Here is a 27887-nt window from a genome sequence, read left to right as displayed (position 1 = left end):
GGTTCCCAGGCGCTGTGAAGGATGGGGTGCCTGCGCAGCATCCCTGCAACAAGACTGGGGCGAGGCGTCCCTTCCTGCACCGACCGGCAACAAAAGGTCTGGGGGGGGTGTCCCCGGGGCGCGGAAAGGCCAGCTGAGGGAGGACGGTGTGCGGAAACAGAAAGAGAAAGAGGGCGGGAAGGAAGCAAGCAAGCAAGGCAAGCAAGGCAGGCAGGCAAGCGGAGGCGAGGCGGCAGGACGGCAGACAGGCGCTCCGGCGGTCCACGAGGGCGCGATCCGGGCAGGCGGCGACGGGGCGCGGGACCGGCGGTGCCTCCTTCCTCGCGGGTCCCGGAGAGCGCGGATGCTGGCGAGGGCGCGGATGCTGGGGCCGGTGCTGGTGGCCGCGTGCGTCTTGGCGGCGCCCGCGCCCGCCCGGGGTGAGTCGGGCTTTGGGGCCCCGGGCAAAAGGGTGAAGCCCCGCGGGAACCCCCACCCGTCGCTCCTCCCAAGGCAACCGATGCTCTCTTCCTTTTCCCCCTTGGGAGGAGCGGGGAGCCCTTCCTGGGGTCCCCCGCACCCGCGCCGCCGCTCGGCTAGGCTTCTTTCCGGGCGCTGCGGTCTGGCCCGGGACCTGGGCTCCCCGCCGGCTCTCCTGGGGATACCCTGTGGATCCGGGGGGGGGGGAAAGAGGGGCGACCGGGTCCCTCCAAGGGGCCACCGACGTTTGCCTGCCGCTTTGCGCTACACCGGGGTGGGATGGGAAGGGATCGGGGCGGTGGGGGAGGCTGTCTGGACGACTTCCTTCCCCTCCCCAAGGGCTTAGGAAGGAGGGTTAGGAAGCAAGGGTTCCCAACTTCCCGGTCTTCTTGGACTACAAGTCCCATAAACCTTGTCCAGCAAGGCTCGCGATGAAGGCTTCTTTCTGGGAGCCGTCCAAGAATATCAGTTGGGACCCCAGGTGGGGACCCCCCCTGGCTTTCTAGCAATGCCTCCGGGGCCTTTGGGGGTGGGGGGGTCAGACCCTTTTAGCTTCGGGTTTGTTAGCGGCAGACGCCTGCTAAGTTTTCAGAACCTTCCCTCCGGAGAGCTCAGGCAGTGACATATTAACACGTATTTTAAAAATTGGTTGGTTTTTTTTTTGGGGGGGTCTCCTACCTTGCGCTGTTTGGGGAGAGAAGGAAGGGGTGGGTAAGGGCGAAGAAGAAAGGATGGGCCCCTCGGGGCATCGTCGGGGGTGAGATATTAGAGCAGAAAGGTGCCCCTCAGGCACTTTTGTGAGATGCTTGTGCGCTTTGGCGATCATGATGCTCGCAGCTGGTTCCCACACAACGCACGAAAAATGAAAGTAGTTCAGGGGAGAGAGAGAGAGGGAGAGAGAGAGAGATGGTAGGGGAGGTAGGTTTCCTTTCCTGAACGAGAAACCTCTGCCGCACACTGAAAGAACACAGTCTCTGTCAAGGGTGAGAAAAATCCTCTGCAGTTGGTAGTTTGCAAAGACATGAAGATCTTGCACTCCGTTTGAATTTCGGGACCCCAGAAACCCTCATCGGCCTGGGTAGCACGTCCGGGAGTTAATAAAAGCATCAAAGAAAAAAGAAGAAACAAAGTTCCCCAGTTTTTTTGTGGGGGGCAAGTGTACTGGCAATGTATGGAAACTATTGGTTTAAAACCCCCAGCTCAGCCATGGGAGGAGGAAAAAAATCCAGATTACAGAGCTGATTATTGTCATTGCAAGTCTCCCTCAAATACACCCCCCTCCTGGTTGCTGTTAGTTTTAGCACAACTAAAACAGAGATTTAGTCAGAAACTCTGGTGTTGAGAAAGACTTTTTTTTAAAGTTTCTAATTTACTCACACATCTTCATATACGTCAAAATAATTACTCACAAATCTTCATATATGTCAGAGAAACAAGCAAAACATAACTACTTCTTACATGGTTTGAGAATTTAACTAGTCAAACTTCATTATTTTGACTGACTGGTTACATAAACACTTCACGCACATTCTAAGTGCTGACTCCCAAACTGTCAAACTCACAGAATAATGCTGACATGGCTAACTAACTCAGAACCTGACAAGCGGGAAAAGATGAAGAAAGGAAGAAGGAGCTGCAACGGTGTGACTGGCTTTCACCCCAAATCCTTCCCATCCAAACCTCCTAAAACAGTGATTCCCAAACTTTTTCAGGCTGTGAGCTGCTTTTGTAACAGACAGGTAACCTGCAACACCTTCCCACCACATTTGCATAAAAAGCCATTTTTAATTGGGGTAAAGTCATCCCTTCTCAAGGAGGCTGTAGACATTCTGACCTTCAGCTGTCAGGGATTCCTGACTGGGCCAGGCTGTCAGGAATCCTAAAGATTTGAGCTTATTATGGGGTGCTGAGGTCTTGCCCTAAAAATGAATGCCTCTCTAGAAGCCAACATTTTTAAATAAAAAGCAGCCTAGCTTTAGCTTCATTCAACAGAGAAGGAAGGAAGGAAGGAAGGAAGGAAGGAAGGAAGGAAGGAAGGAAGGAAGGAAGGAAGGAAGGAAGGAAGGAAGGAAGGAAGGAAGGAAGGAAGGACGGACGGACGGACGGACGGACGGGCCCATATGGCAACTTTAAGGTTAACAGCTTTGTTTCAGCATTTTCATGGAGAATAATTTACTGGGCCAGGGGGGCAGTACGCCATGGTTATGGGGCCAGAGTCAGGATGAAACGGGAGACAGCAAAGGGTGGTCTGCTTAGGACAAATGCCCGGGCTTGCCAGGAGCGGAGCCTGACGATGATCAGAGGAAGACAAAGAAAAGTGAAAATGTCGAAAACGGTAATAAGTTTCGGCAAAAGAAAGAAACGAGTTTGCTCAGCTGCTCAGCTGCCAAGAACACAGAAAGCCGTCCTTCTGCTGAATCGGTCAAGTCTGGGACTTGGGGGGGGGGGTAAACCGAAGCCAAGTCATTGGTGTGACTTAAGTACGACCTGACAGGGAGACTCACAACTTGTCCCCCTCCATGCTAAAAAAAAAAAAAGGACCCACAGTGGCTTCCATCCTTAAAAGACAGTATTTAAGCTAACCATGGTGAGTGTACAAGTACTAAAAAGGATTGAGTGGATGCCCTATGAAAAACAGAGGCAACACCAAAACTACATTCAAAGTCGTAAAGGCACCAAGATCTGTTTAAACCCCCCACTCAGGCCGCCAGTCACACAGGGAAAGCTTGCCTGAAGAAGGAGGGGCCTTGCTGTATTCATTTTTGCTCCGGTTTAATCCCCTGTAACCTTGAATTTGATCATGCTGGAAACATCCATGTTCCGGACAAATAATTTAAAGTCACTGTGGACCCGGCTGCCCGCAGGAACCCCTGAGTTCCCCTCAATCTTGTCTGTCATCCTATGTTTGCAGGCGACCCTGATGGTGGGGGCCCCAGAAACTTGCGCTGCTATAAGTCCTGCTGCGATGCCTCTTGCCAGCTGAACTGCACCTGGGAGGCAGCCAGACATGATCCAGAAACCAGCTACAAACTCATCTTCCAGTAAGTGCAGCAGCAGGACAGGGAGGAGGAAAAATTAAATGGGTGTATGTGCCCTATTTTGCCCTTCCTTTATCACTCTCTCTATCTGTGTCTACCAAGAAATTATATACAGTGGGATCCCCATACGTGTAGGATCGGTACCTGCGGCTTCACTTATCCGCGATTTGAAAAATATAAAAAATATTAAAATAATAAAACCTAGGCATATTATTTTTATTATGTATTTACCAGAACTGGCCACTAAGGTAAAGGTAAAGGTTCCCCTTGACAATTTTTGTCCAGTCGTGTTCGACTCTAGGGGGCGGTGCTCATCCCCGTTTCCAAGCCATAGAGCTAGCGTTTTGTCTGAAGACAATCTTCCGTGGTCACATGGCCAGTGCGACTTAGACACGGAACGCTGTTACCTTCCCACCGAGGTGGTCCTTATTTATCTACTCACATTTGCATGCTTTCGAACCGCTAGGTTGGTGGGAGCTGGGACAAGCGACGGGCGCTCACTCCGTCGCATGGATTCGATCTTACGACTGCTTGGTCTTCTGACCCTGCAGCTCAGGCTTCTGTGGTTTAGCCCGCAGAGCCACCACGTCTACTAGATGGATGTATAGAGACCATGCTATGTTAAAAAATATACATAGCATGGTCTTTGGCTCCGTCTAGTGGCGAGTTCTGGGAATACATGGTGAAAAAACATTTCTGAATTTTTTTCTATTAACATGGCTAGTGTTCACTATTACCTGCGGTTTTCAGCATGGAAAGGGCTTGGAACCAAGATATTATCTTTTAATTGATGTAACCTGCTTCACATCTTTGTTTTAGAAGAAAGGTGAGGTTAAAGTATTTAAAATAAAATAAATAAAAAGTTTCTCTGTTCCCCCACCCCCCACCCTTGTAGGTATCATGATGATAAGAAAGGTGAGAACCGCCAGAGTTTTCAGGCTAAAGAACAGACCTCCTTGGTCATCAATCAGAATAACGTTTACGCCTTGAAAAAAGTAACCGTCTGGGTTGAGAGCCACTCTAGGGACCGTCCTCCGCTCCAGTCTGAAAATCAAACACTGCTGATCAACGAGGCCGGTGAGGAGGAACTTCCATTCGTCCATATGGGGCAAAACCCTCTTTTGCTCTTGTATTGCAGAGCTTTGTGTTTCTGGTGAAATTTCCTTGCTATGCAGTAGAAGTACAGAGACTTGCCGAGGAGAGTAGCTACGAGTTCTCCCAGCGAGGCCACCCCTTTCTCATTAACTGGCACTTTACTGTCTCAACAACTCACTCTGAGACACTGATAGGAGAAAGGATAAAAATGTTCCTTTACTTACGATGGTGGACAAATCAACAGCAAACTACCAACGGATTGCTTTGAAAGGGAGGGAAAGATCCACTCTGGGCTAGAAAGGTCCCTCCCAGCTAAACCGATTTCTAGGCAGCAGGAAAATCCCAAGATCCAGAGGGGAGCAGGGGGAACGAAATGGAAAAGGAAAACTGGTCCTCTCGTTGCAGTGAAAATCGACGCGCCACCAGCCCAGTCCATCAGTGTTTCTCGATCCAGAGGCATCCTCACCGTCCGATGGTTTGAATCCCACCAGTGTGACCGTTTGCCCAGGATGGCAGAGGTCAGGCTGAGGCAGGAGAACGTGGGCAACTGGACCCTGGTGAGTTCAGAATCTTGGACGTATAAGAAATACAGCAGGACCCCTTTATCCGCGGGATCACTATCCACGGATTCATGTAACCGATCCCCTGCTGGGCCTCCTTGACAGGGGCCAGATGTGATCCAACAATGATGGTGAATGATTATCCTTTATGAATGACTGCTCAGTGAATTAGGTCTCTGGCTGCAGAGCCAGAGGTTAGGCGTTTGAACCTAGACTTTAAAGTGCAGCAGAGGGAGTGGAACTGATATGAATTTGGCCGATCTCAGGGAGGGTTTTTATGCTTCAAACCCTGCTGCCTTGGAGGGTTGCTGCCTCGGTCCTCAGACAATTTCGGTGGGCTGTCAGGAAGCCGCGCATGGCGCTGGGATCCCCATGACTCAGCCCCAGCTTCAGGCGTTCCACTTGGGTGGACCCCACTTCCTTGGTTGTACCCCCAAGCCTGCCAACCCCGACAGCGATTGGAAAAAAAAACCCAGCCCATTGTGTCAACCTGTGCTCCAGGGACACGTGGGTGCAGGAGAACCATAGCCAGCTGCTCCCGGGCTGTTATGACATCAATCCCCCAGAACCTCTCTCCAAGGCGCTGGGAGTTGGGGGGTGCCTTCGGCTGAGGAAGGGATTATGTGCCAGATGCAACGGGATCGAGGGGCTGGAGAGGGAAATGGGAAAAAGGCCGGGCAGTTTCCAAAAGGCTCACTCAGATGGCAGGTCTCTCTGCCTTGAAACGACCGGCACGTGCTCTCTGTGCAAGGGCCAAGATCCAAGAGAGAGCACCCCGGCCGGCACTGCTCTGTAGGCAGCCCAATTACTAGAAGTAACTAGTTACAAATTCCAAAGTTGGGGGGGGGAGGGAACAGGGAGATGTGCTGATCTATAGGAATTCAATAGATTCCCAAATCCACCTTTGCTAGGATCACAAATGTGCAAGCTTTAGGGTTCACAATGAACACTTCCAACGAACTGGGTTGTTTTAAAACTTTTCAACCCATGGAGTTTTCTGCATACAGTATACTGTACGCTTAATCCCAAGCTGCAGGTCTCTGTTGGCTTAAAACAGCCAGCCGAATCCTGGCGATTCCTCATCTTCCCCCGGAGGTGTGCCAGAGAACGTGGAAACTTGATCATTTTGTGAATTTGTAAGAGATCCTAATAAATACAGTAGAACCCCCGTATCTGCGGGATCGGTATCTGTTGATTCACTTATAAAGGCTATATTTGTAAAGATGAAGTCACCAGAACTGGCCAATAGAGGGAGCCACAGACCATGCTACACTACAGTATTTATAGTGTTCACTGTAGTTTTTGTGATCATCTGCATTTTTCAGCATCCGTGGGGGAACTTGCAACCGATCCTCTGCAGATATGGGGGGGGGGGTTTCCACACATCTCATGGCGCTTCTGAACTTGCCACTATGCTATAGGCCCCAATTCGGGGGGGGGGGGGAAGGGGAGGCATGTTAAGGTTCAATGTCCTTCTTGCTTCTACGAGAACTGCCGTTCTAGGAAAAAATATGGGGAGTTTGTTGGCATGGGATCAGGGTCACCGCTGGAAAAGGGGGTGTGGGTGCAGGTCCTGACGATGTCTCTCATGCTGAATGCTGCCTGGATTGCTTTTTCAGGAAAACTGTACATCAGAGAACGATGAAGGAGCCCAAGAGAGAATCAAAGGTAGGTTGGCCTCACTTATATGCTTGCAACCTTTTAAAACCATCATTGACTTTAGGTAAATATCGTCGCAGCCCCCACCCCCCCAAGATGGACTGAGCAGGCTCTCTTTAAAGGTTGCTTGCTCCAACGCGGACACTTTTGAGGGAAAAATGTATTTGGAGGGCCAGTGCTTTATCACCTTGCAGTTGCAAAGCTGGCTTCTAGTCAGTTTCCGGTGGCTTTGGAAGAGGCTCGGGCGTGTTTTGCAGCCACCGCTAAGTGGTGAAATAACCTTTAAAACCCAATTAAAAACATGGTTGTTTATTCAGGCCTTCCCTCCAGCCAACTCTTGATTTTTTCTTACTTTTCCTTATTATTTTTACTGCTGTTCTTGTTTGATTATTATGTATTTATCTATGTTTTATTATTTGATTTTATACTTGGAAGCCGCCTAGAGTGGTCCGGTGGGCCAGATAGGCGGGGTATTTATTTATTTATTTATTTATTTATTTATTTATTTATTTATTTATTTATTTATTTATTTATTAAATAAATAAATAAATAAATAAATAAATAAATAAATAAATAAATAAATAAATAAATAAATAAATAAATGGATCTAGCTTGGTGTATCCGGAACGCTAGTGGAAGGTAAAAGGTGCTTACAGTAGGAACCTGGCGGGCTAACAGGCATGAAAGCTTGAACCCAATAAAACATACTGCCAGACCCCTGCATTCCCAGAAGATTGGTTCCCAGCTGCCCGTGGATGCTGAAAAATGTGGATGATAGCAAATGCAGCAAACACTATATATAGCATGGTTTCTGGCTCCCTCTAGTAGCCATTCCTGGTAACTTCATCTTTACAAATATGCATTTCTAGCCTTTTCCTTTTAATATTTTTTGACCATGGGTAAAGCGGGATCAGCAGTTATTGATCCCGCGGATACAGGGGTCTTACTGGCACTGTGAAAATAGATTTTGTTTCTGCTTCCTCGTAAGGGCTAACACAAGTTCATTTTTCCCCAGTGACGTGTGACATGGGGAAAAGCTGGGCATATGAAATGCAGGTTCGATACCGGACTTCTCACTGGAGCAGTTACTGGAGCGACTGGAGTGATACTGTTTTCGTTCCTGCAGGTGAGAGGGTGTGTGTGTGTGTGTGTGTGTGTCTCACATTTTTTAGTTTGCTTGTTGTCTGTTCAACTGTAAGGAGATGAAACATTTTATTCTTTTCTACGACAAATGTCTCCGAGCGGGTTATCGAGACCGTAAGCGCCTGTTGATGAGAGGAAGAAGCGTGGGCTAAAACAGGGAGCCCGAAGCTTCTGATCTGTGGATCCTGGCGTTTCTGCTGTGCAGCCAGAGGAACTGAGCCACATTTCAAAACTTGGCAGCGTAAAGGAGATTGCTTGGCTTTGACGACCAGGTGCAAAAGCTAGAGGGTCCCCAGGAATTAACAGACGCCCATTTTTTTCTCTTTCAGAAATCCTCCGAAGTCCGAGAGTGAATTGCACTGTGGGGCGCCTCGGGGAAGATGGGCTAAGGAATGTCACACTGGAATGGGAGGTAAGGGTGGCCACTTCCAGATCATCCCCCAAAACAGACGGAAGGACAACTCCCATCCGTATCAAACTGCATGCGCTCAGTGACATGTGAAAATGCAAAAATTAGAAATGATTTCTGGAAACCCTGTTCTCCGGAGTTCTAGTGATGCTTGTATTTTAGATTGTTGGGCATTTCCTTATTTCCCTTTATTGGAAGAAAGACAGGCCATAAATAAAGTAAGTAAATAAATAAATAAATAGAAAATATCGAGGTTAAGAGTTCAAATCCTCCACTGGTGCTTCCTTGACAGGGGCTGGACTGGATGATCTTGAAGGTCCCTTCCAGCTCTGCCATTCTCAGATTATTAGTTATTTATTTTAAAATAGTTTACCTCCCCTTCATTTATAGAGGACCTAAGGCAGTTTGCTTGGATAAAAGACAATATTTAAAAGCTAAACACAGCCAGGATACAAATATTTTTAAAGAATTAAACAAACACCACAGTAAAAGCCAGGAAACCCAAGCAACACAAAAACACAGTCAAAGCAGTAAGGCGCAATCATCGGTTTCAAAAAACCCCACTCAGGCCGCCAGTCACACAGGGACATTGCCAGAAAGAGGAAGGTCTTTTCCTGAACAAGGAAGGACAGCAAAGAGGGGGCTCAGCCTAGTTTCCAGTAGCAGGGAGTTTCACTGTTTGGGAGACCCAATCTGACTCCTTTCAACAAGAATTTCAAAGACAGGGTCGACCTGGCCTCCTCAGTGGCAGGGAGTTCCAGAGTCTGGGAGCCACCACCGAGAAAAGGCCCTCTCTCCTGTGTCCCCACCAAAGGCACCTGCAAGTATGATGGGACCAAGAGAAAGCCCTTATACACCTGGGAAGGCTCATAAAGGGGGTCCCGGTCCTTGTGATGGCTTGGACCCCAGCGTGGCCTGTGGTGGCTGACTAGATGCAGCGTGGCCGCCATGCCCGCGTGGCATCCACCGGCCGCCTGGCAGCCCGTTCTCCTGCCACCCTCTTTTGCAGAGTCCCGGCGCTGAGCAAGGGGAGGTGAGCTACACCCTGACGTTCGTCCTGCTGCCCTGCCAGGAGTGCCTGTCCGACTCGGTCTTCACGCACGCCGTGCGCCACCAAGTGGCCCACCGCGTGGCTCTTTCCGGGGCCGGCTATAACATTTCCCTGGAGCCATGCAACAAAGTCAGCTGTGGCCCCATCTCTTCCTTTCTTCTCCCACCAGCAGTGCGGGACACAGGTGCGTACGCCGGGAAGGGCAGTGTGGCGGATGGGTGGATCAAACGAACTCCTTTGAGCTGGGAGAACTGTACCCCTCGTTTTGAGTTCTCTTGACGGAGAAACCAGAGTCTCTCTCCACTAATCCCCCCCACCCCAACTGTGTCCCTCAAACTTACGGGGGGGCCCGTCCTTGCTGCTTTGGGTTCCCGCAGCCAGCATTTGGAAAGCCTTCCCCTCACCTCGTGATGAGCAGTCGTGAGGTGTGGCAGTTAGAGTGTCACATTATTAGGAGCCGCGCAGAAAGCCACGTGGAAACGCCTGCTCAAAAACCCAAGAGAAGCCGGAAACTTAAAATAGCCACCTGTGCGAGATAACATCGCAGGGTGCGAGAATTTTATTCTTAGAAATCGCCGCGGTGAAGGAACAGGTAAGGCTTCTTAGGCCACGGCCGAATATCAAACGCTGCAGTTCTTAGAACATCTGGGCAGTTGGACCCGACCCCCCCTTTTAAAAAGATCTTAAAATATTTCTCTCTCTTTTTTTTCCCCCCATGGAAACCTCCACTCTGCTTTGAAATCCACAGGAGACGTCAGGCTGATAGGTTGCCTGAACCTCTCTCCCCCGCCCCAGGCAGTTGTGGGGCTTACTCACGCTGGGGCAGAGGGATCCACGTCTACCACGTGGAGCTCCTTGGAGGCGATACAAACGTGTAGTAAATAAAACAAGGATGGTTTTACAGGGTCAAGGTCTTATAGATAAGAACGGGCACTCTGAATTGCGCCTGGAAAGGGGTGGGCAGCCAGGGGCTCCACTTCCCCAAAAGCTGAGGAATACCCTCACAACCATTCCCATCGTTCTCAGGCAAGCAGGGGCTGGAGGATTTTGCGATGCGTCGTCTGAAAGACGGGCGTTCCCGGCTCGGCTTCCAAACCTGGGTGAATCCATTTTTACTTCTTTGCTTTCGCTTCGGCCGGACATCCTGGGATCTGGAGAGGTGTCCCACCCCGCCCCAACTCTGGCCTTTTGACTCCAGGTCCCGGGGCCCCGAACGTCACCCTCTCGGGCAAGCACTTCAGCCTGCAGTGGCGAGCGAAGGCCGAATTGGACGGGTTGTGCTTCGAAAAACAAGCCCTCGGGGACCCTCCCTGGGAGGAGCTGCAGTGCAAGGAGGAAGACCTTGAAGCCAGCGACGAGCACCGACACTCGGGTAAGGGGGCACTTTCTTGCATTTCATAGAACTGGGGCCTGGGGTGGCTGAACGGAATCTAATTCCCCTCCCCAGCACGTCCACGTAGGAACCCCAGATCTACGGGGGAATCAGTTCCAAGCCCCCTGCAGTTACCGAAAAACGTGGATGATAGCAAACACGATTTTAATAGCAAACACCATGCATTGCGTGGTCTCTGCCTCCCTCTAGTGGCCAGTTCCGGTAACATGTGGTGAAAATACCTTTTTCTGGATTGTTTTTTTTTAAATTTCCTGTGTGATGTATAGCGTTCTCTATCATCCATGGTTTCCAGCATCCACAAGAGTTTGGAAGAAGTCCGCAGTGGATACAGGGTCCCTACTGGATCCCCTTCTGAAAGTCTCAGACTTCTGGTTTTGTGTTCCAGGGGTGCTGGAGCCCAACCGGTGTTACCGCATTGCAGTGCATGGACGTGACTCCGCCAGGAACCTCTGGTTAACATTTGCACTGACACACCTTTTCCCCAGAAACAGTGAGTTTTCTTTTCTTTTTTTGGGGGGGGGGGTTACCTTCACTTCGGGACGTCTGTAGGCAGTCCTCATGGTCTGACTCACTAAGTCTGACATCGACACACGGTCGCCATTTACAGCGGACTAAGCTTCTAGTTTTCGCTTTTTCTGTACGTATCTGTTTTTGGTTCATTCTGCGCAGGCTTTTATGGCCTTTCTCACCCCATTCAAACTGTTTCCAACCTGCAGCTTCTCGGGAAACCTCCATCCCCGTCAAAGTCGTTAACAGGACGGCCACTTCCGCCCTCGTTCAGTGGACGCGCCCTCGGGGGATCTCCGACTGCCCCGGGGTGCTGAAGAAATACATCCTCTGTTGCCAAACAGAGCCAGAGGGCAAGACCACCTGTGAGTAGGGTTTGAATGCCCCTGGGTTAGCCCTACAATGGCTATGAGCCAGCCTGCTGTGGGGACAATGGGAGTTGTAATCCGTCCCCCCCAAAAAAACAACAACCAGAACAGGGAGGTGCCCAAGATCCGAGGGAGGTGCCCCTGACCCAGCCACCATGGGAGCCTCACTCCCCCGGTTTCTTCTCCTTTTTCCAGATTACGAGGCTGATGCTTCGGAAACCCAGCATGTTCTCCCGGACCTGCAGCCCGACACCAGTTACCAAGTCGGGGTCTGGGCTTCCACGGCGGGGAGCGAGGTGGGCTGCAGGGCCCTCATCCGGTTCACGACCAGTCCCTCAGGTACCGACACACCCCTACGGGCACCCCACGGCCCGGTTCCCCCCACCCAATAAGCCCTTGGTCCTTCCCCACGGCTCTTCTCTCTCTCCCTCCAGATGCTCAGCAGCTGCCTCTGGTCTTCCTGGGGGTCAATGCAGGCCTTCTGGTGGCAGCCCTCGTCACCTTCCATTTCTGGAAGAAAAGGTAAGGCCGTGAGCGCGGATTTGGGGGGTAATCACGCCTTCTGGATCGCAGCGATGCAGGGCTCATCCTCCTTCTGACAGAGCCAGAGTCATCAAGTCCAGCCCTCGGCCCAGGCAGGAGGAAATCCACAGCTGGAGCCTCGGTTCTAGAGCTTGGGGGAAAACGATTTGAAAAATCAGGGTGGGGATCCTGCCTTACTTTCACAAATGTCTCCCCTCAGGCTGAAGGGCGCCCTGTGCCCCACTTTGCCAGATCCGGCCGAAGCCGAAGCCGTCAAGATCCTTCCCGTTGCGGAGACGGGAAGCCAGGTGAGGATTCGAATTCAGACCTGAACCCCCACGTTCTGAGCTCTGTTGCCGAACAAGCTTTTGAGCTGGAAACACTGGGAGAGGAAGCCATCCCTTCCCGCCTCCAGTCTGAAACTGAATTTGGCCTTGGGTTGAGAAAAGATTCCCAGTCTCGATGTGGGAGCAGATGGTGAAGAGTCCCTCTCTGTGCTGGAGACCCCCACCCCCAAGAGTTCTGTCAGAACTGGGGCTGAACTGAGAAACGGTCCACCCTCACAATAAAGCAACACCTTATGACCCTATTGCCATCTACTGTTGTCCGAAAAGCACACACAAAACAATGCGCCTAACACATGGTTAGAAGCAGTGCTCCTTCAAGTACTGAAAATGATCTGTATGTCCTAGCGCGTGCATTTCCTCATCTCTGCGTCTTGCATCTGGCTTTGTTCTGGGATTGGTCACACGAGGGTAAAAAGGGACGTAACTTGCATGACAGGAGGGGAAATGATCCACAGGGAACACACGTTTCCCTTTAATATCTTCAGCGATAACACTGGTGGTTCTTTCCTTGTCTGCTTTTCAGGTCTGTCCTCCGCGACGCTTTGTGGAGCCGCTGGAATCTAGCCATTCCACAGAACCGTTTGTGGTAGATCCACGCACGGAAGAGGAGGAGCATGAGGAGGACGTGAAGATGGGCTTGCCCAAACTTGCCACAGCCGTGGAAGAGGCACCGTCCCCCACGGAGGACCCATCTGGCTCTGGCAGCCCCCTGGCCTGTGAGTACAAGGAGCAGGGGCTTCTGAGCGCCGTGGAAGAAGACTCACCAGGACGGGAAGGGACTGGAGAATCGGAAAGACCCTCCAACGAAGTGGCCGGACGTGGCTGCCGATCCCCGGAGTTTTGCTGAACCTGGAGGCCACGAGACCCAGAACCAGAGCCACTTCTGCCCCTGGCTGTGAAGCCAGGCGGGATTCAGGCAACTGGCTGGCCAAAGGTGCCCCCCATCACCCTCCGAAACAGAGGGTTGAGGTTCCCAGGACTAGCAGAATCCTGGAGTTGGAAGGGGCATGTAAGGACATCTAGTCCAACCCCCTGCTCCACGCGACAGTCCAAATCAAAGGATCGCCCAGCGGTTGAGGGTCTCTCTGGCTGCAGAGCCAGAGGTTGGGATTTCGAATCCCCCACTGGGACTCCTGGACAGGGGCTGGACTGGATGATCTTGAGGGTCCTTTCCCGCTTGGCTGTTCTACAATGATAGTTATAGTATAATCTGACAGGTGGTTAATATTCCCTTGAAGGCCTCCAGTGTGGGAGCCCCCCCACGCCGAGGTCATGGGTCCCATCGCTGTACTGTTCTAACAGTTAAGAAGTTTTTCCTGATGTTCATCCAAAGTCTGGCTTCCAAAGAATGTGTGCCAGAAGTGGAAAGGGGTAGATTTCCATTTCTCTTTTTTAATTCCTCCCCTCCCACCAATTACAGTATATTTCACCATGGGATAAATACATAATTTTTTTAAAAAACCTATCTATTTATGTTTACAAGTATTATTCATTCTGTACCAATCAAATTTACTTCTTCGGGCGAGTTCTTTTGCTTTGTGGCATTGTGAGGGTTTGAACTCAGGTCTCTGGGGACCAGCCAGCATCAAGAGAAGTCCACGAATGAGGGCCACGGGCCAGCCGGGCTGGCCACGAGGGATGTCCAGAAGAAGGGTCCCCCTCTGGGCCCCCTGGCGAACAACCGCCAGCACTCCTGTTGGCCTGGCCTGCTCTGGATGCCGACGCTGACTGGCTGGTTCTCCTGCCCACCAGGCCACCCTGCTGCTGGGGTTTGACCCTCACCGCCCTGGGCCCTCCTGTGGAGGGGCGGGCATCGGGGGTGTGGAAGGCACACCCATCGTGCGCAGCCAGTTTCTCTCCGCACGTAGCCGCATTACCGCAGCCATGTCTGCGGGCTGGAGATAACAAGGACCAGCAAAACATCTTGTGAGGATGTTTATATACACAGAGAGAGACAAAGAGAGAGAGAGAGAGAGAGCTGGCATTGCCGTGTTTTTTATCCTCCCGGCCTTCCACCTGAGGTTTCTTTTCCTGCCCTGATGCCAAAGGCGGTGGGCACCACCCCAGACACCACCACCTCCTTGATGGTGCATTACGTACCTTCCTATAACAGTTATTATAGATCATTGAATACTGTATATTCAATGACCTTTGGGTAGAGTGGGCGGCATATAAATTAAATAAATAAAATAAATAAATAAATATGAATATGGAAGCAACAGGCTGTGGTTAAATTCCCTGGAATTAGGTAACGAATTAACGGTATTAAGAAGTCTTTGTCATCACACATGACTTTTCCATATCTGCCGTTGGTCCCATCGGAGCTGACAGCGGAAAGAAGAACGGCCGGGAAAACCGTTGGAGAGAAAAAAAAATGACAAATCGCCACCCCAAAAACGAAGGCAGGGAGAAACTTTTCCCCAAGAGTAGATTTGGCACGAAAAGGGTTCCCACGTAGCCACGGCAGTGTGGCACACCCTTGTCCATGTCTGCCTTCTGCCTGCCTCTGCGCTTCCGCCAAGGGCCAAATCCGGCCCCCTTCCCTCGGTGTGTTTCGTTTCCGTTCCTTCTTTGCAGGCCGTACTTTTGTGACGCTCCCTTGAAGGAGGAAGGGAAGGGAAGGGGGGGCAGCAGGCGTCTTGGCGGCTCTCCTCCTGGGCTGGATGGGTGCAGGGACTGGGAGTGGGCCATGGGGCTGAGCGCCTGACGGTCGGGGCAACCGCCAGCCAGCTGGCTGGGCTGCCTTGCCCTCTGGCCTCCGTGGCTCTCCACGCAACCCAGCGGTGGCTCTGGGAACCCCCCGCAAACGGGGAAGAGGAGGAAAGGGCATCCCTGAGGGGGTTTGCCAGGCAGTGCCTGGGAGGCTCAGCCCGGGAAGGGCAGGGCAGCCGAGTGGCACTGAAGACTTGCCGGAGGAAATTCACCGCGCCTGGCAGGGCGGCGTCTTCTCTTTCCCCCTCGGCAGCAAGCCATGCACCATCTCAGCCAGATCCGGCATTTCACGCTGGAACTCGACTGTGGGCCAGGACCGGTGGCCGTGTACCGAGGAGGGGAGCTGCTCTCCGGCCGGGTGGTGCTGGATGTGACCCGGGGGCTCCGGGTGAAGGCCCTGGCCATCTACGCCTGGGGGCTGGCCACAGCTCACTGGCTGGAGGGCAAGACCGTCGGGATGAGCACCGTCTACAGCGATTACACGGCCCACGAAACCTACCTGCAGAGGTGCCAGCCCCTAATCGGAGGTGAGACGCACGGCGGGTGGGGGGCTGGGGTGTGTTGTGTGTGCGTGCCGGCTTCTCTCCAAAGGTGCTCCTCTGGGCCTCCTCTGGGAGGGCAAAACCAGAGTCGAGAGAGGGTGGAAAACGCCACACGGCTTGGCAGCGATCCCTTTAAAAAAAAAAAACTTTTCCAAGCTTGGGGTAGAGCCACAAGTCCGGCTTGGCCCTTCCATCTTCTGATTTTGTCCTCAAGCGAACACCCGCCCTTTGAAGAGTCTTGAAAACAAAGCATTCGCTTTAAATGAGCATTCCCCTTGTGAAAGGAATTTTGTTAACCAACGGTTGCTCAACCACTTTTGACCCCCCCCCTCCCGGTCCAGTAAAAAAAACACACACACACACACACACATCCCTGGATTCAAACGGTGAAGTCCGACTGTCTAAATCCACAAGGGCTTGCAAGTCCTGTTCCAGCTGGTTGCCCAGCATCCTTTCCGTGCTGGAGAAAGTGCCTTACATGTCGGTCGAGTGATTGTGAGAGCTGTCAAAAGAAACAAACCTGAACTTTCTCAACTTCTGCTTCAAAGCCAGACTAAGAGGTCCCTTTCTCGCTTCTGTCGAGAGCAACATATCCCGAACTTGAGCTTCTTCCTCCGTGGCAGATGCACGTCACGAAATGGATTTTTATGGGTGCAATAAGGGGATTTTTTTTTTGAGTGGAAACGCAGAGACGGCCTCTCTCAAAGGCCTGGGGTGGGCAAAACCAGATACCAGAGGGTTGTTTTGATCTTGGCGCATCGTCCTGTTCTCAGGCCTTGTGCTATCTCTGGAAAAGAAGGGTCGGATGTAAAAATCGAACGGGATTCCCAAGCGCAGATGTTCTGAAACGGAGCAGCTGTCTACATTTCGGGCAGAGAGGCAGTTGCCCGGAGGCCCACAAACACGCCAAGGAGGGGCACAAACAACCCCACGTGCTTGTTTCGGGCCAGCGGGTTAGATCTCTGGCTTCAGAGCCCAAGGCTGGAAGTTTGGATCCCTCTCTTGGCCTCCTGGACAGGGGGGCTGGACAGGATGATCTCAAGGGTCCCTTTCCAGCTTGGCTGTTCGAGGAGGAACCCCCGCGTGTGGGGTGGTGAACCCTGTCCCCAGGGGTATCTTGCTCTGGGGAGTTCCCCCTTGCAGGGGAGAGACCTGAGAAGCCGAACCAGGAGGGGGGGGAACCGTCCCTCAAAGTTTGCACAGCCCGCCTTTTAGGGATGGCGTGAGGGCTGATTGGTGGCTGGAACTGGGAGGGGAAAGGGAGGCTGCCTTCTGGGGGTGCTGGTGGTGGTGGGAGTCATGACCACCCCTGAAGAAAGGAGGGAGAAAAAAAAGATACACAAGGGGTTGGATACTCCCCAGAAAGTGGGGTAAAGAAGAAAGAGGCCTGTCTGGGGGCCAAGCATTGAAGGCCCGGTGGGATACCCACGAGGTCTGGATCCGTCCCATCCTTGCCCAGGGGCCCCTTTGCGCCCTGTCCTCACGGAGCATCGCCCCGTTTCCCAGAAGGCAACGCCTCAGTTCTCCAGGAGACGCACCCTTTTTCCGTTTGCTTGCCCAGCGATGGGCAAACACGGGGAAAAGCTCTGTAAACATCATCCGCCGCCCTTCCCCAGCTGGGCTCCCTGCAGGTTCAAGTGCCTCCTCGGCCACCTGATCAGCTGGCGAGGGGGGACGAGGAGGAGGAGGAATGCTGTGGCCCCCAGAAGCCCCCCCAAAACTTCTTCTTTATTTTCCCCACAGCCCACGTCATTTTATATTCCTTTATCGTGTCACCCCTTTACTTCCACGCTCCAAACCGCCCGGAGTCGGTTCTCTTTAAAGTCTGTCAATGGTGATGTGCTGTCCCTTGTGCTCCGCTGGCCCCGAGGGTCTCATCTTCCAGCACTATCCCTCGGTTCATCTGCACTCTCCCAGATGTCGAGTCACTTCCAACTCAGGACGACCCTGGGCGTGAGTGATCTCCGAAAGGTCTGGTGCTCCACAGCCCTGCTCAGCTCTTGAAAACCCACGTCTGTGGCTTCCTATTGGCAGTCAGTCTGTCTCGTATTAGGCCCGAGGTGGTCTGACTTTGGGCACACCATGAAAAAAAAAACGTGATTCTCTGGGGAAGACCATCCTGCTGGAAAAGGTGGAAAGCAGCAGGAGAAGAGGAAAGCCAAATGTGAGATGGGCTGACTCTCTAAAGGAAGCCACAACTTTTTGAGTTGGCAAGAGTCAAGGACAAGACCTTTGGGAGAGCGCTCGTTCCTAGGGTTCCTGGACGCTGGGCGTGACTTGATGCTCCATAACCACAATAAAAGCCTTCAAGCTGGTGGTGGTGCCAGAACAAGAGACGGATCCTGCGGCTTCAAACTGCAAAGTGGGAAGGGACCCGCTGAGATCCTCCAGTCCAGCACAGGGAAGGATTCAAACGGCCAACCTCTGGCTCCCCAGACACAGATCTCATTACGCACTGGATTTTATTTTGGAGTTTTGGGAGCCGGCTGTGTCTGGTACGCTGAGGCAGACTGAGCTGGTCTCCTTGCTTCCGTGTTTATCTCTGAGCCAGCATCATCTTCCCCTGTCTTTTGCAAAAACGCCGGAGGAGGTTCTGGAGCATTTTTCGGCGCCTGCCCTTCGGCTTTCTCACCAGGAGGGGTCAGGGCAAGGCTGGCGTTGGATTCCCCTCCTGGCTCAGGACGTTTCCAGCCTGCCTGGAAAATCCCCCTTATCTTTTCTGCCCCTCAGATAAGGCTTCCTCGGGAGTTTTGCATCATTCAGCGGGCAGCTGTTTTCTCCAGACCACCCGGGCAGTTTTTCCGGCTCCAGCCATTCCAAATGTGGCGCTTGTTGACACACAGCTTAGAAAAGCTTCTCCTGGGATCTTGCCTTGGCATGGCTGGGGGATAATGGGCACTGTAGGCCAAACCAGGAACTCCTGGTGGGTGGGTGTGTGTTCTGGGATCCGTCATCTTCAGAAACAATCAGATTTGCCCTGCTGGTTGGGGGTGGAGGGTGGTTCTAGGCCTCTTAGATTTGGAAAAAAAAAAGGTAGCATCTGTCGTTCTAGCTGGAGGATTCTGGGATTTGTAGTTCAAAAAGGTAACTGTTCCAGGCTCTGCTTTTGAAAGCTCTCTTCATTGAGGATCTCAGGTACAGGAGCTTGGTGATCCGGTCACAGGGATCTGGGGTCCCAGCGGACCCGGGGGCACCCGGCTCTGGTTGCCCACCTCCAGCCTGTCAAAGGTCTTGGAGAGGGTCAAATCCCCGCTGAGATGTTGTCGGGAGGAAGAGGATGGGATCCAGCTGTCCCTTTGGGTCCCTCCTCCCCAGCGCTGCCCACGCTGGCTGGTGGCCGTGGTTTCAGGCAGGGCTGTGTCTCTGCCCACCCGGCCACCCCATAGTGTCGGGGCTGCCTTGGAGGGAAGGCGGTGGCCAGCTGGGCCGTGGCACCCTCCCACGGAGTCTCTCCATCCAACGTGGGTGCAGAGGGAGACATGCCTGCCCTGCCCTGCTGCTTGCGATCCACTGAACTCTGTGGCTCAATATTGAAGTCAACGCTTGAGTAAATCCTGCTTGTTGTGGGGACTCTGGTTGGGGCTGGCTCTTCGGTTTTGAGCTTGGCCAACCGGGCGTATGTTGAAGCCAGAGGATGGGGGCAAGAGCGCCCACCGCCGGCCTCCTTCACTGGGGCAAATCCTCGCTTGGGGCAGAAGAATGGGTGGCATCTTCCTGGCAGGAGACGTGGGCACCGAAGGGGGCGTGCCGGGTAGCTGCAGAGCAAGGAGGCCACTTGGGAAGGGTTTGCCAATTCCCTTCCCTTCCCTCTCTGAGGGAGGACTTCAGAGAGGTCGCTGGGCTGAACTGGGATCGAATTAGACGCCCCATGAAGAACCAGAATGGAATCAATGCATATTTTCAGATTGTGGACAAACAAATACCGGTCTCACAGATAAGGGAGTTCTACTTTACTCGTCTTCAGGGTGTCACCAGAGCTTGGCGTCTGTATTGCCACCGTGATTTTATGTTCCAGCTATTCAGGATTTTTCTGGTTCCAGGCACAAGGTCCTAAATCCAATGGCTAGGGTCAACTTGGGCAAATTCCTGGAAAGGGCATTCAGCGTTTTTATGGCCATGTATAGACGTGAGAACAGGCCAATGAGGAAAGCTATCAGGAAAATAAACACATGCGTTTGAAACCTGGTGGTGGAGGAGAGTTCTACCCCTGCGGTGGAAGACCAGGAAGGACAACAAAGTGGGTCCCGAATCAAACTGGGACTCTTCCAAAACGCAAAAAAATAAACCACCATTTTTGGGTATGATCTGACCAGGAAGCTGGTTCGCATTGGATTGAGCTGGAAAGGGTCACCGAGAGTGATCACCTTTAAACCATTGTTCGATATACAGATATATAGATTCAGTGGGTCTACTCTGTGGGTAACGATGGCTGCGGAGCCAGAGGTTGGGGGTTCGATTCCCCCCCCTCCTCGGTGCCTTCTTGACACCAGCTGGACTCCATGCTCCACAAGGTCCCTTTCCAGCTCTGCAGTTCTAAGACGATGATGAAGGTGATGATGATCTAGATTCTCACACACTTCTCCCCGCCACCCGCCCCTTCGGAAAGTGGATCCCCAGGAGGGGCTGCGCGCTCTCTTCTGCTTTTCTCTTAAACTTCCCAGTTTCCAAACTTTGCAAAACTTCTAAGCGGGTCGCGCGGGGGCGGGGGGGGGGTGAGAGAAGGAAACCTACGCGCATGCTCGGGGCTCTGTTTTGCAAAGGTTTCCCCCTTACCTCCCTCCCGGGCCAGCCCCCCGGCGCTGATAGGCCGCCCGCCCACGGGGGCGGAGCCTTCCCACCCACCCCCAGCCCCGAAGGCTGCCTTTTAAAAGCGCGGCGCGCCCGGCCTGAGCCCAAAAGCGCACGAGTCGCTCTCGGTGTTCGTGGATCGTTCTCGTCTTGCGCGCCTTCATCTTGCTCCTTAGCGGCGATGCTTTTCGACCGGCTCAAGCGCTTCGCGGTGGTGCTGGACTGCCCGGAGCTGGACGCGCCGCCGGTCTTCAGCTCGGGCGAGAGCGTGGCCGGCCGGGTGGTGTTGGAACTGACCGGAGAAGCCCGGCTGGGCGCCCTCCACCTGCACGCCCAGGGCTGCGCCAAAGTCCACTGGACCGAGTCCCGCAGCGCCGGCTCCAGCACCGCTTACACGCAGAGCTATGGCGACCAGGTGGACTTCCTCAGCCTCCGGGAGACCCTCCTCGTCCCGCCAGGTACGGGGCTGCGGGCTTGGGACAGACGAGGACAGGCGCCGGCAAGCCTCTGAGCGCGGGCAGAGGGTCCGTTCCGCCCCTGAGCAAGAGTGCCTCTGGACAGACGCAGAGCGCTTCCTCCCTCCGTCCCGGTCTGCTCTTCCTCCTAGCAAGAGTGCCTCTGAAGGAGCGCAGAGGGCCGCGTGGAGAACGCCCATGCTGCTCCTGAGCAAGGGTGCCTCTGGGCAGACGCAGAGGGCTCCCTGTTTTCCCTCTCTCTTTCTCTCTTGCTTGATCTGCTCTTCCTCCTAGGAAAGAGTGCCTCTGAGCAGGGAAAGAGTGCCCCACTCTTCCTCCTAGGAAAGAGTGCCTCTGAGCAGAGAAAGAGTGCCCCGCCCTCGCCGCTCTCTAGCTGGCAAAAGGCAGCTTTCTTAATGCAGGGTGCCTCTGAGCAGACACAGAGGGCCCTTTCAATCCATCTCTCTCTCCCCTTCTCTCTTTTCCCACTTTGCTGCTGGGGAGACCGCTCTGGTCCCTGCAAAGGGGCCTCTGGGCAGGTGCAGAGTGTGACAGGCAGGGAGCTCTTGGGTTTGGTTCCTGAATGGGAGGCCAAGGCGTGGATTCTTTGGCCAAGAATCCCAGCCTCTGGGGGAGGATGATGGGCCACTCACAGGTGAATTTAGCACGTGGTGGCCTTTCTATTCCTGGTGGCCTGCCCCTTATATAATGGTGCAAAGGGGACGGGGAGGAGGGGTGGAGGACTTGGAATCCGGGACCCAGTGTGGGTCATGGCCGCATCCAAGGGGCTCGTGCCCCGAGGCCCAGAGGGGGGAAAGATGGGAACCGGCTCTTTCCTATGCCTTTTTTTCTCTCTTTCTTGAAGTTATGCCTCTGTTTGTTAAAACTCTGTGCTTAAAGTTGCCTTTTGTCACGTGCCGCCCAGCCTTGGGCTCCAGTCTGTGTGTGTGTGTGTATGTACACAGAGCAGCACGGAACGAATTTCCCTTGTTTTGCTGGTGGTTTGGCAAACCGGCCAGAACTTGGACGAGAAACGAAAAAAGGAAACGTATGGTTGTTGAATCTCTCTCTCTGGTTCTTCCCTCACAGACAACGGAGACGTCACAGTCCTTCCTGCCGGGCGGCACGAATTTGCATTTACCTTCCAACTCCCAGAGTAAGTGACCCATGACTTTTCACCCCTTCTCGATGCCGTATCTGTGTTTGGGGTTCCTTCCTGGCCTTATATTCGGGGCGCTAAATCTTCCCTCTTTTCTGGGACAGATCCTTAGCAACCTCCTTTGAGGGCAAACACGGCAGCGTCCGATACTGGGTGAAGGCCAAGTTGCACCGGCCCTGGTCGACGGTCAAAACTGTGAAGAAGGAGTTCACTGTGATCGAACCCATTGACATCAACACTCCTACTTTACTGGTGAGTTGAGGGAAGAGGCAGGGGTGAAGGGGACAGTTCCCATGCCATCCTCCATTTGGAGCCAGAGGCTGGGAGTTCGATTCCCCCCTCGGGGCCTCCTGAACAGGGGCTGGACTGGATGATCCCACAAGGGTCCCTTCCAGCTGTGCCGTTTGAGGATGATGATGAGGGAATCTCCCGGTTCCCTGGCAGCACTCGCTGGAGAATGCTTGAGAGTGGGAGGCCAGAAAAGCAACTTTTCCCAGCTCTGCACCTTTTCAGAGGGAAAATGTACCCCCTTCCCCCTGTCATTTTTTTTTGTTTGTTTAAAAGTGAAAAGAAGGAAAGAACCCATTCTGGTTTTGCATTTAGGAAGGCAGGAACCCTGAATTTCACCTTTTCCCCCTTCCTCTGCCTCCTTCCGACAGGCTCCTCAGGCCGGGGCTAAAGAGAAACTGGCGCGGGCGTGGTACTGCAGCCGAGGGCAGGTCTCCGTCTCTGCCAAGATCGATCGGAAAGGCTACACCCCAGGTAAGTTCCCGAGTGGCTCCTCCTGTGCCCTAGATGGGCCCAGCCTGGTTGTGGGAGGGAAAAGTGGGGGCGTTCCCCACACTTTTGATGGCACACAAGGCTGTCCGGAAGAGTACCCGGGCAGTCCCTGGGGGTCACCCGAGAGAGTCGGTCAAAAGATTTTGGGGAGATCGCACGGGGTGACAGAAGAAGAGGGACCCAATGATGCCGAGCTTGGAAGGCGATACTAGGGGGGGCAACGTGGGGGCATCAGCCGGCAGCCCCAGCTCCTCTCTAAGGTGGCCGCCCTCTGCTCTCTCCCTCCGGCAGGCGAGGTCATCCCCATCTTCGCCGAAATCGACAACTGCACCTCCCGGACCGTGGTCCCCAAGGCAGCCATCATCCAGGTGCAGACCTTCACCGCCCGGGGCGCCAAGAAGCAGAAGAAGTGTGTGGTGGCCAGCATTGTGGGCGACTCCATAGCAGCCCACAAGAGAGAGGTGTGGCATGGCCGGGCGCTCAAGATCCCACCAGTGGGGCCCTCCATCCTCGAGTGTCACATCCTCCGCGTGGAGTACGTGCTCAAGGTGAGTCGTGTGTGTGTGTGTGTGTGTGTGTGTGTGTGTGTGTGTGTGAGAGAGAGAGAGAGAGAGAGAAATAGAGAAAGAGGGATCATGGGGTTCATAATTAGAATAGCATGGCAGAGCTAGAAGGGACCCTATAAATCATCAAGTCCAGCCCTTGTCAAACAGTCACCACAACGTTCCTAATACTGCCATTAATAACAGTAATTAGTAATTAACCAATTCCACCTCATAAGCCCAGGCTTATGATATCTCTGTTCATGACATGGCTTAAGAAGCAAGCCTCCTTGAGATATCACCAAATTGAATGCTTTAGTTAACCTTTTTAAAAAAAACTCTGCTAGAGTTTCGCTGATGCGAACCGTCATGATATTGTGAACTGGACAGAGCCGGGCTAAACAGGGTGGCTTGAGGTCCATATGCCATTTGGCCCATTGCACCTCCATCTGATCTCGGGTGACCCTATTTAGACCACGTCAGCCCATTCCAAAAAGGACTGGCAGGGACAAGGCCTCAGTTACACTTACAGGGACTGTTTGGGGAAGTTACTTTGGTGGTCCAGAAGCAGTCTGTCATTCGGCAGGGGCACTGGGCTCACTGACCTCCTTCCTCTTTTAACCTCTCCCCCTTTTGTCTTTCTCCACTGGCAGATCTGCGTAGACATCCCAGGGACATCTAAGCTGTTGCTCGAGCTGCCACTGGTAATTGGAACCATCCCTCTGCACCCCTTTGGCAGCCGCACATCCAGCGTCAGCAGTCAGTACAGCGTCAATCTGGATTGGTTGCGGACTGGGATCACCGAGCAACTGGAGGGTAAGTTGCTCTCGAGGAGAAGCATAGTGGTGGATGGGCGGTTATTTTGAGTGTCAGGATCTAAATAGCTAAGGGCCAGAATCTTATCACTTGCACACGTCGGTGTAAATCGCAGTGCGAAGTGATGAGATAAGCTGTTGCAGGTTGTATTCCTGGTCGTGCGCCAGTCGTGTGACTTGCTGCATGGCCGGGAATACAATTGCCAACTAGCAGCAGTTCTTTCTAGAGAGGATTTGCTTATCTAAATCACCTCTTTCTCCCCCCTCAGCCCCTCCAGAGTACTCCTCGGTTGTATCTGGCAATGAATCTCTCGAGAGCCCACCTTTGCCCTGCCCGAACAGCCCGCCCAACCTTCTGGAAGGACCTTTCTTTGCCTACATCCAGGAGTTTCGGTTACGGCCTCCACCCCTCTACTCGGAGGTGAGTAGCGCCCTATGATGGTGGGAGAAGGGGAGGTCTGTGGGCTCAGCATCGCAGTGGAGACCCGCCTTGGGCTCTTTCTGCCCTTCATCCCTCTGCATGGTGCAGAGGGTGGGTAGGCTACCCCATTAGCTGGTTCACCCCAGCCGTGGGGCCAAACCCAGTCTAGACAGCCGTGTCCTTTGCTCATTATGCAGCCATGCAGCTAACCTTAACCCTCTGCCCTGGTCTCTTGGTACTCTAGGTGGACCCCAACCCTCCCTCCGAGAACAGCATCCGCCCTCGTTGCATGACCTGCTGAAGGAAGACGGCTGGACTCGGAATCAAGTGTTAAGAACTGTAACTCTCTTGGCGAGCCGTGGAAGCGTGGCCACGGCGTGGGGAGCAAGGCTTTCGCCTCGAAGCAGCAGTATGGGGGACCCCTAGCCGCCTAACGGGGGGGACTGGCCCCCAATCCGGCCGGCTTTGGCGAGGAAGGGATGACGGCGAGGTCTTCCATGACGACTACGAGCGGAGCAGTCGCCACCAAAGCCTTGTCCACGGAGGGTCTCCCTCCCAGGCTGGCCTAGCCTTTGCCCCATGGGAGGAGAGGACTCAGCGCAGCCCTCTGTGATTCCAGGCGGAGAAGGAAGTCAGACAAGCTCCATCCGGGGAAATCTTTCTGCCTTGTGACTCAGCGATGCTATCAGCACACTTGACATTTCCAAGCTGCCTTCTTGCATTTCTTTCTCTTCAGGGACTGGTCTAACCTGCAAGCATCCCTGGGGGCAGGGGGGATGATGATGTCTGGGAGGGTGGAGCTTCCTGGGAAAAGGCTCCCCCTGAATCCAAAAGGACCCCGTGGGATCAGGTTGTGTGGAAAGGGGGAGAGTGTGCATCCGGTTTTTGCAATCGGTCATCACGATGGCAAGAAGAGAGGCAGTCAACGGCCAGTGTGGCGGTGTTTCACGCCAAAGGCCAACCGTAGAGAAACAAACCTTGCTTTGCAAGCTACTGGGGAGGGAGAAAACTTGTGGGATGATGACCGGATGGCTTTTAAGACCCAATTGCATTGCCTTGGACAAGGAATGATCTGTAGTTTAGCCCAGGACCTCATCATTTTGTTGTTGTTGTTTGCCACAACCGGCGGTGCTCAACTGGATGGGAATCGCAAAAGGGAAGGGAAGATGCTATTTGGATCGGAAGTTCTTGGGAGTTGGCGTCCCGCTTTTATAGGATGATGTAAATCATTCCCAATACTACGTATGGGGGGGGCGGAAAGAGGTGAAAGAGGGACTGTACATTCCATGAACTTCAAGTGTTTTGTTTTTAAAAAACCCAAATCCTAAACTTTCCGAAGTCCAAGGATTTGAAGATTCCACCCTGTCCCATTTCTGTGCGCCTTGGGTTTCGTACTTCATTTCTGATATGCTCTGATGTGATGCAAACATGTGGGGTTTTTTCTAAATCAATGTACAGTATTTCTAGGTTTCTACTGTTTTTGCTTTTTGCACTGGTTGGAAATGAAGTTGTTTGTGTGTGTGTGTGTGTGCAAGAGTTTATATTAAACTTACTGAACTCATCCAGAACTCAGAGTTTCCTGCCTTTCTTATTTTTATTTTTTATTTCCCCTAAATAATTTGGGCGGCGTGGAAACCGATCTCGTGTCTTTCTTTAGCCCTGGACCTAAACCCCTGAGCTATCCAGCCAGATAAATTACTGAACCTTAATTTGAATGTTTTACACCATCATCATTTTACAATGGCAGAGCCAGAAGGGGCTCTCGAGATCATCCAGCCCCTGTTAAGGAGGCCCCGTGGGGGATTCGAACTCCCAACCTCTGGCTCCACAGTGAGAGATTTAAACCCCTGAGGGAGGCATTTCTCTCCAACTTATGGAAAATTCTGGCAAGCAGACTGATGCACACAGATTTGAATTGATCCGTTGACAAGATGTTCTGTTAGGCCTGCAGTGCAGAGCTAATCACGGCTGCCAAATCTGAATCATGGGCTTCGTAGTACTCCTACCTGTGACTCTCAGGACATCTCAAGCAGCTGAACTCTGTGTGCGTTCTTGTCCTGTGCCTGGCTTAATTCGCCCCTCTCCAAAATCTCAAATATGTCCCTTGGCTGGGCCCTTTACACCTTGTGATCACGAAAATAGCCGACCAGGGAGGGCCCGTGGCCAAGGACACCAGCCAACTGCCCATCCGTCCTGGCAAGGTTCAGCAGATGTCTGATCTGCAAAAAATAGGGGGTCTCTGGTTTCAGTCTCCTTCGGGGTGTTGGGGGGAGGAACCAACGCTGTAACTTTCCACTCGGGACCTTGGCAACACCAGAGGCTTTTCAGATTTTAGTCGGCCTCATTGTTTTCAAAAGAAGAAGGTCGGGCGCAGGGGGAGATCCATGTTCCTCCAAAGCTAGAAAATCAGGACTTTGGGGTCCCTCGGCCGACCGATAAAGCATAAATGTTTCGTCAACACCAAGGAATGAGACTCATCCTTACTGTAGTACATGATTCAGGCAACGCTCCCTGACTTGCTAAGACATCACTGGTTTATTTATTTGCAGAATAATAATTATTTGTAAACGGTCTGCATGTCTCCTTCTCAAACTGGGAGGAGGTCACATGTGGGGCACCCCGGGGCTCAGTCTCCAGCCTGGGGCTCTTCTACATTCTTTATCCATGACTCGGGGGTCTAGGGAATGAGTGGGTGACGTACACAGAAGGAGTGGCATAGCAAATCATCTGGGGGAAAAGGAAAAACATTTTAAAAAATTGAAAGGACTGGGCCGGGTTGAGCCTTGAGAGAAGACAACAGATGGGAGACAGGATAACACCATCCTCCCAGAGTGAAGGACACACAATAATGGGCTTAAGCTACAGGAAGCCAGGAAAAATATCAGGAAAAACTTCTTAACTGTTTGAGTAGTACAATAGCAGGACCCATGAGGTGGTGAGCGCTCCCACACTGGAGAAAACAGGACACCCCCCCTCTGTTGCATCTGCTTGGATTCCTGCCTGGAGCAGGGGGTGGACTGGATGGCCTTCGAGGCCCCTTCCAACCCCATCCTTCGAGGATTATACAAATAGGTGCCCTTGAGAGATCTCCAGTTGTATTTTACCTACTGTGCAGTTTTTCA

The 27887-nt window shown here is 52.8% G+C and overlaps 3 protein-coding genes across 5 annotated transcripts in view; 2 read left to right on the top strand and 1 right to left on the bottom strand.

The window, feature by feature from the left end:
- MAST3 (microtubule associated serine/threonine kinase 3) overlaps window positions 1–27887 on the bottom strand; it is a 91302-nt gene that overhangs the window by 38235 nt on the left and 25180 nt on the right. The window lies entirely within an intron of this gene.
- Window positions 107–14016, top strand: IL12RB1 (interleukin 12 receptor subunit beta 1). The gene is made up of 15 exons (XM_078379030.1): window positions 107–419; window positions 3371–3500; window positions 4393–4574; window positions 4998–5149; window positions 6772–6820; window positions 7827–7937; window positions 8284–8366; window positions 9373–9598; window positions 10613–10786; window positions 11193–11297; window positions 11524–11679; window positions 11878–12021; window positions 12117–12204; window positions 12425–12512; window positions 13075–14016. The coding sequence occupies exons 1-15, from the start codon at window positions 344–346 to the stop codon at window positions 13396–13398; spliced, it is 2088 nt and encodes a 695-aa protein (XP_078235156.1). The 5' UTR covers window positions 107–343; the 3' UTR covers window positions 13399–14016.
- Window positions 15161–26333, top strand: ARRDC2 (arrestin domain containing 2). Of its 2 annotated transcripts, none has more exons than XM_020781023.3 (8): window positions 15161–15790; window positions 22138–22204; window positions 22312–22459; window positions 22867–22969; window positions 23279–23535; window positions 24183–24345; window positions 24614–24765; window positions 25010–26333. In XM_020781023.3, the coding sequence occupies exons 1-8, from the start codon at window positions 15523–15525 to the stop codon at window positions 25064–25066; spliced, it is 1215 nt and encodes a 404-aa protein (XP_020636682.3). In that variant the 5' UTR covers window positions 15161–15522; the 3' UTR covers window positions 25067–26333. The 2 variants fall into 2 exon arrangements, with proteins under 2 accessions (XP_020636682.3, XP_020636681.3); XM_020781022.3 differs by lacking the exon at window positions 15161–15790 and adding an exon at window positions 20687–21051.

Source organism: Pogona vitticeps, chromosome 7, assembly GCF_051106095.1.
Source record: "Pogona vitticeps strain Pit_001003342236 chromosome 7, PviZW2.1, whole genome shotgun sequence".
In the NCBI taxonomy this organism is placed as follows: Eukaryota; Metazoa; Chordata; class Lepidosauria; order Squamata; family Agamidae; genus Pogona; species Pogona vitticeps.
The sequence above is the reverse complement of the archived record's forward strand: the minus strand, read 5'-3'. Positions and strand labels throughout refer to the sequence as shown.

What these genes read in the sequence shown, in the direction of transcription:
- IL12RB1 (XM_078379030.1), top strand. Translation starts at nt 344, where the DNA reads ATGCTGGCGAGGGCGCGGATGCTGGGGCCGGTGCTGGTGGCCGCGTGC. An exon ending in ACTGCTGATCAACGAGGCCG is followed by an intron (nt 4,575 to 4,997) that starts GTGAGGAGGAAC and finishes CTCTCGTTGCAG; the next exon opens with TGAAAATCGACGCGCCACCA. An exon ending in ATGTCACACTGGAATGGGAG is followed by an intron (nt 8,367 to 9,372) that starts GTAAGGGTGGCC and finishes CCTCTTTTGCAG; the next exon opens with AGTCCCGGCGCTGAGCAAGG.
- ARRDC2 (XM_020781022.3), top strand. Translation starts at nt 20,775, where the DNA reads ATGCTTTTCGACCGGCTCAAGCGCTTCGCGGTGGTGCTGGACTGCCCG. An exon ending in GACCCTCCTCGTCCCGCCAG is followed by an intron (nt 21,052 to 22,137) that starts GTACGGGGCTGC and finishes CTTCCCTCACAG; the next exon opens with ACAACGGAGACGTCACAGTC. An exon ending in TCGGAAAGGCTACACCCCAG is followed by an intron (nt 22,970 to 23,278) that starts GTAAGTTCCCGA and finishes TCCCTCCGGCAG; the next exon opens with GCGAGGTCATCCCCATCTTC.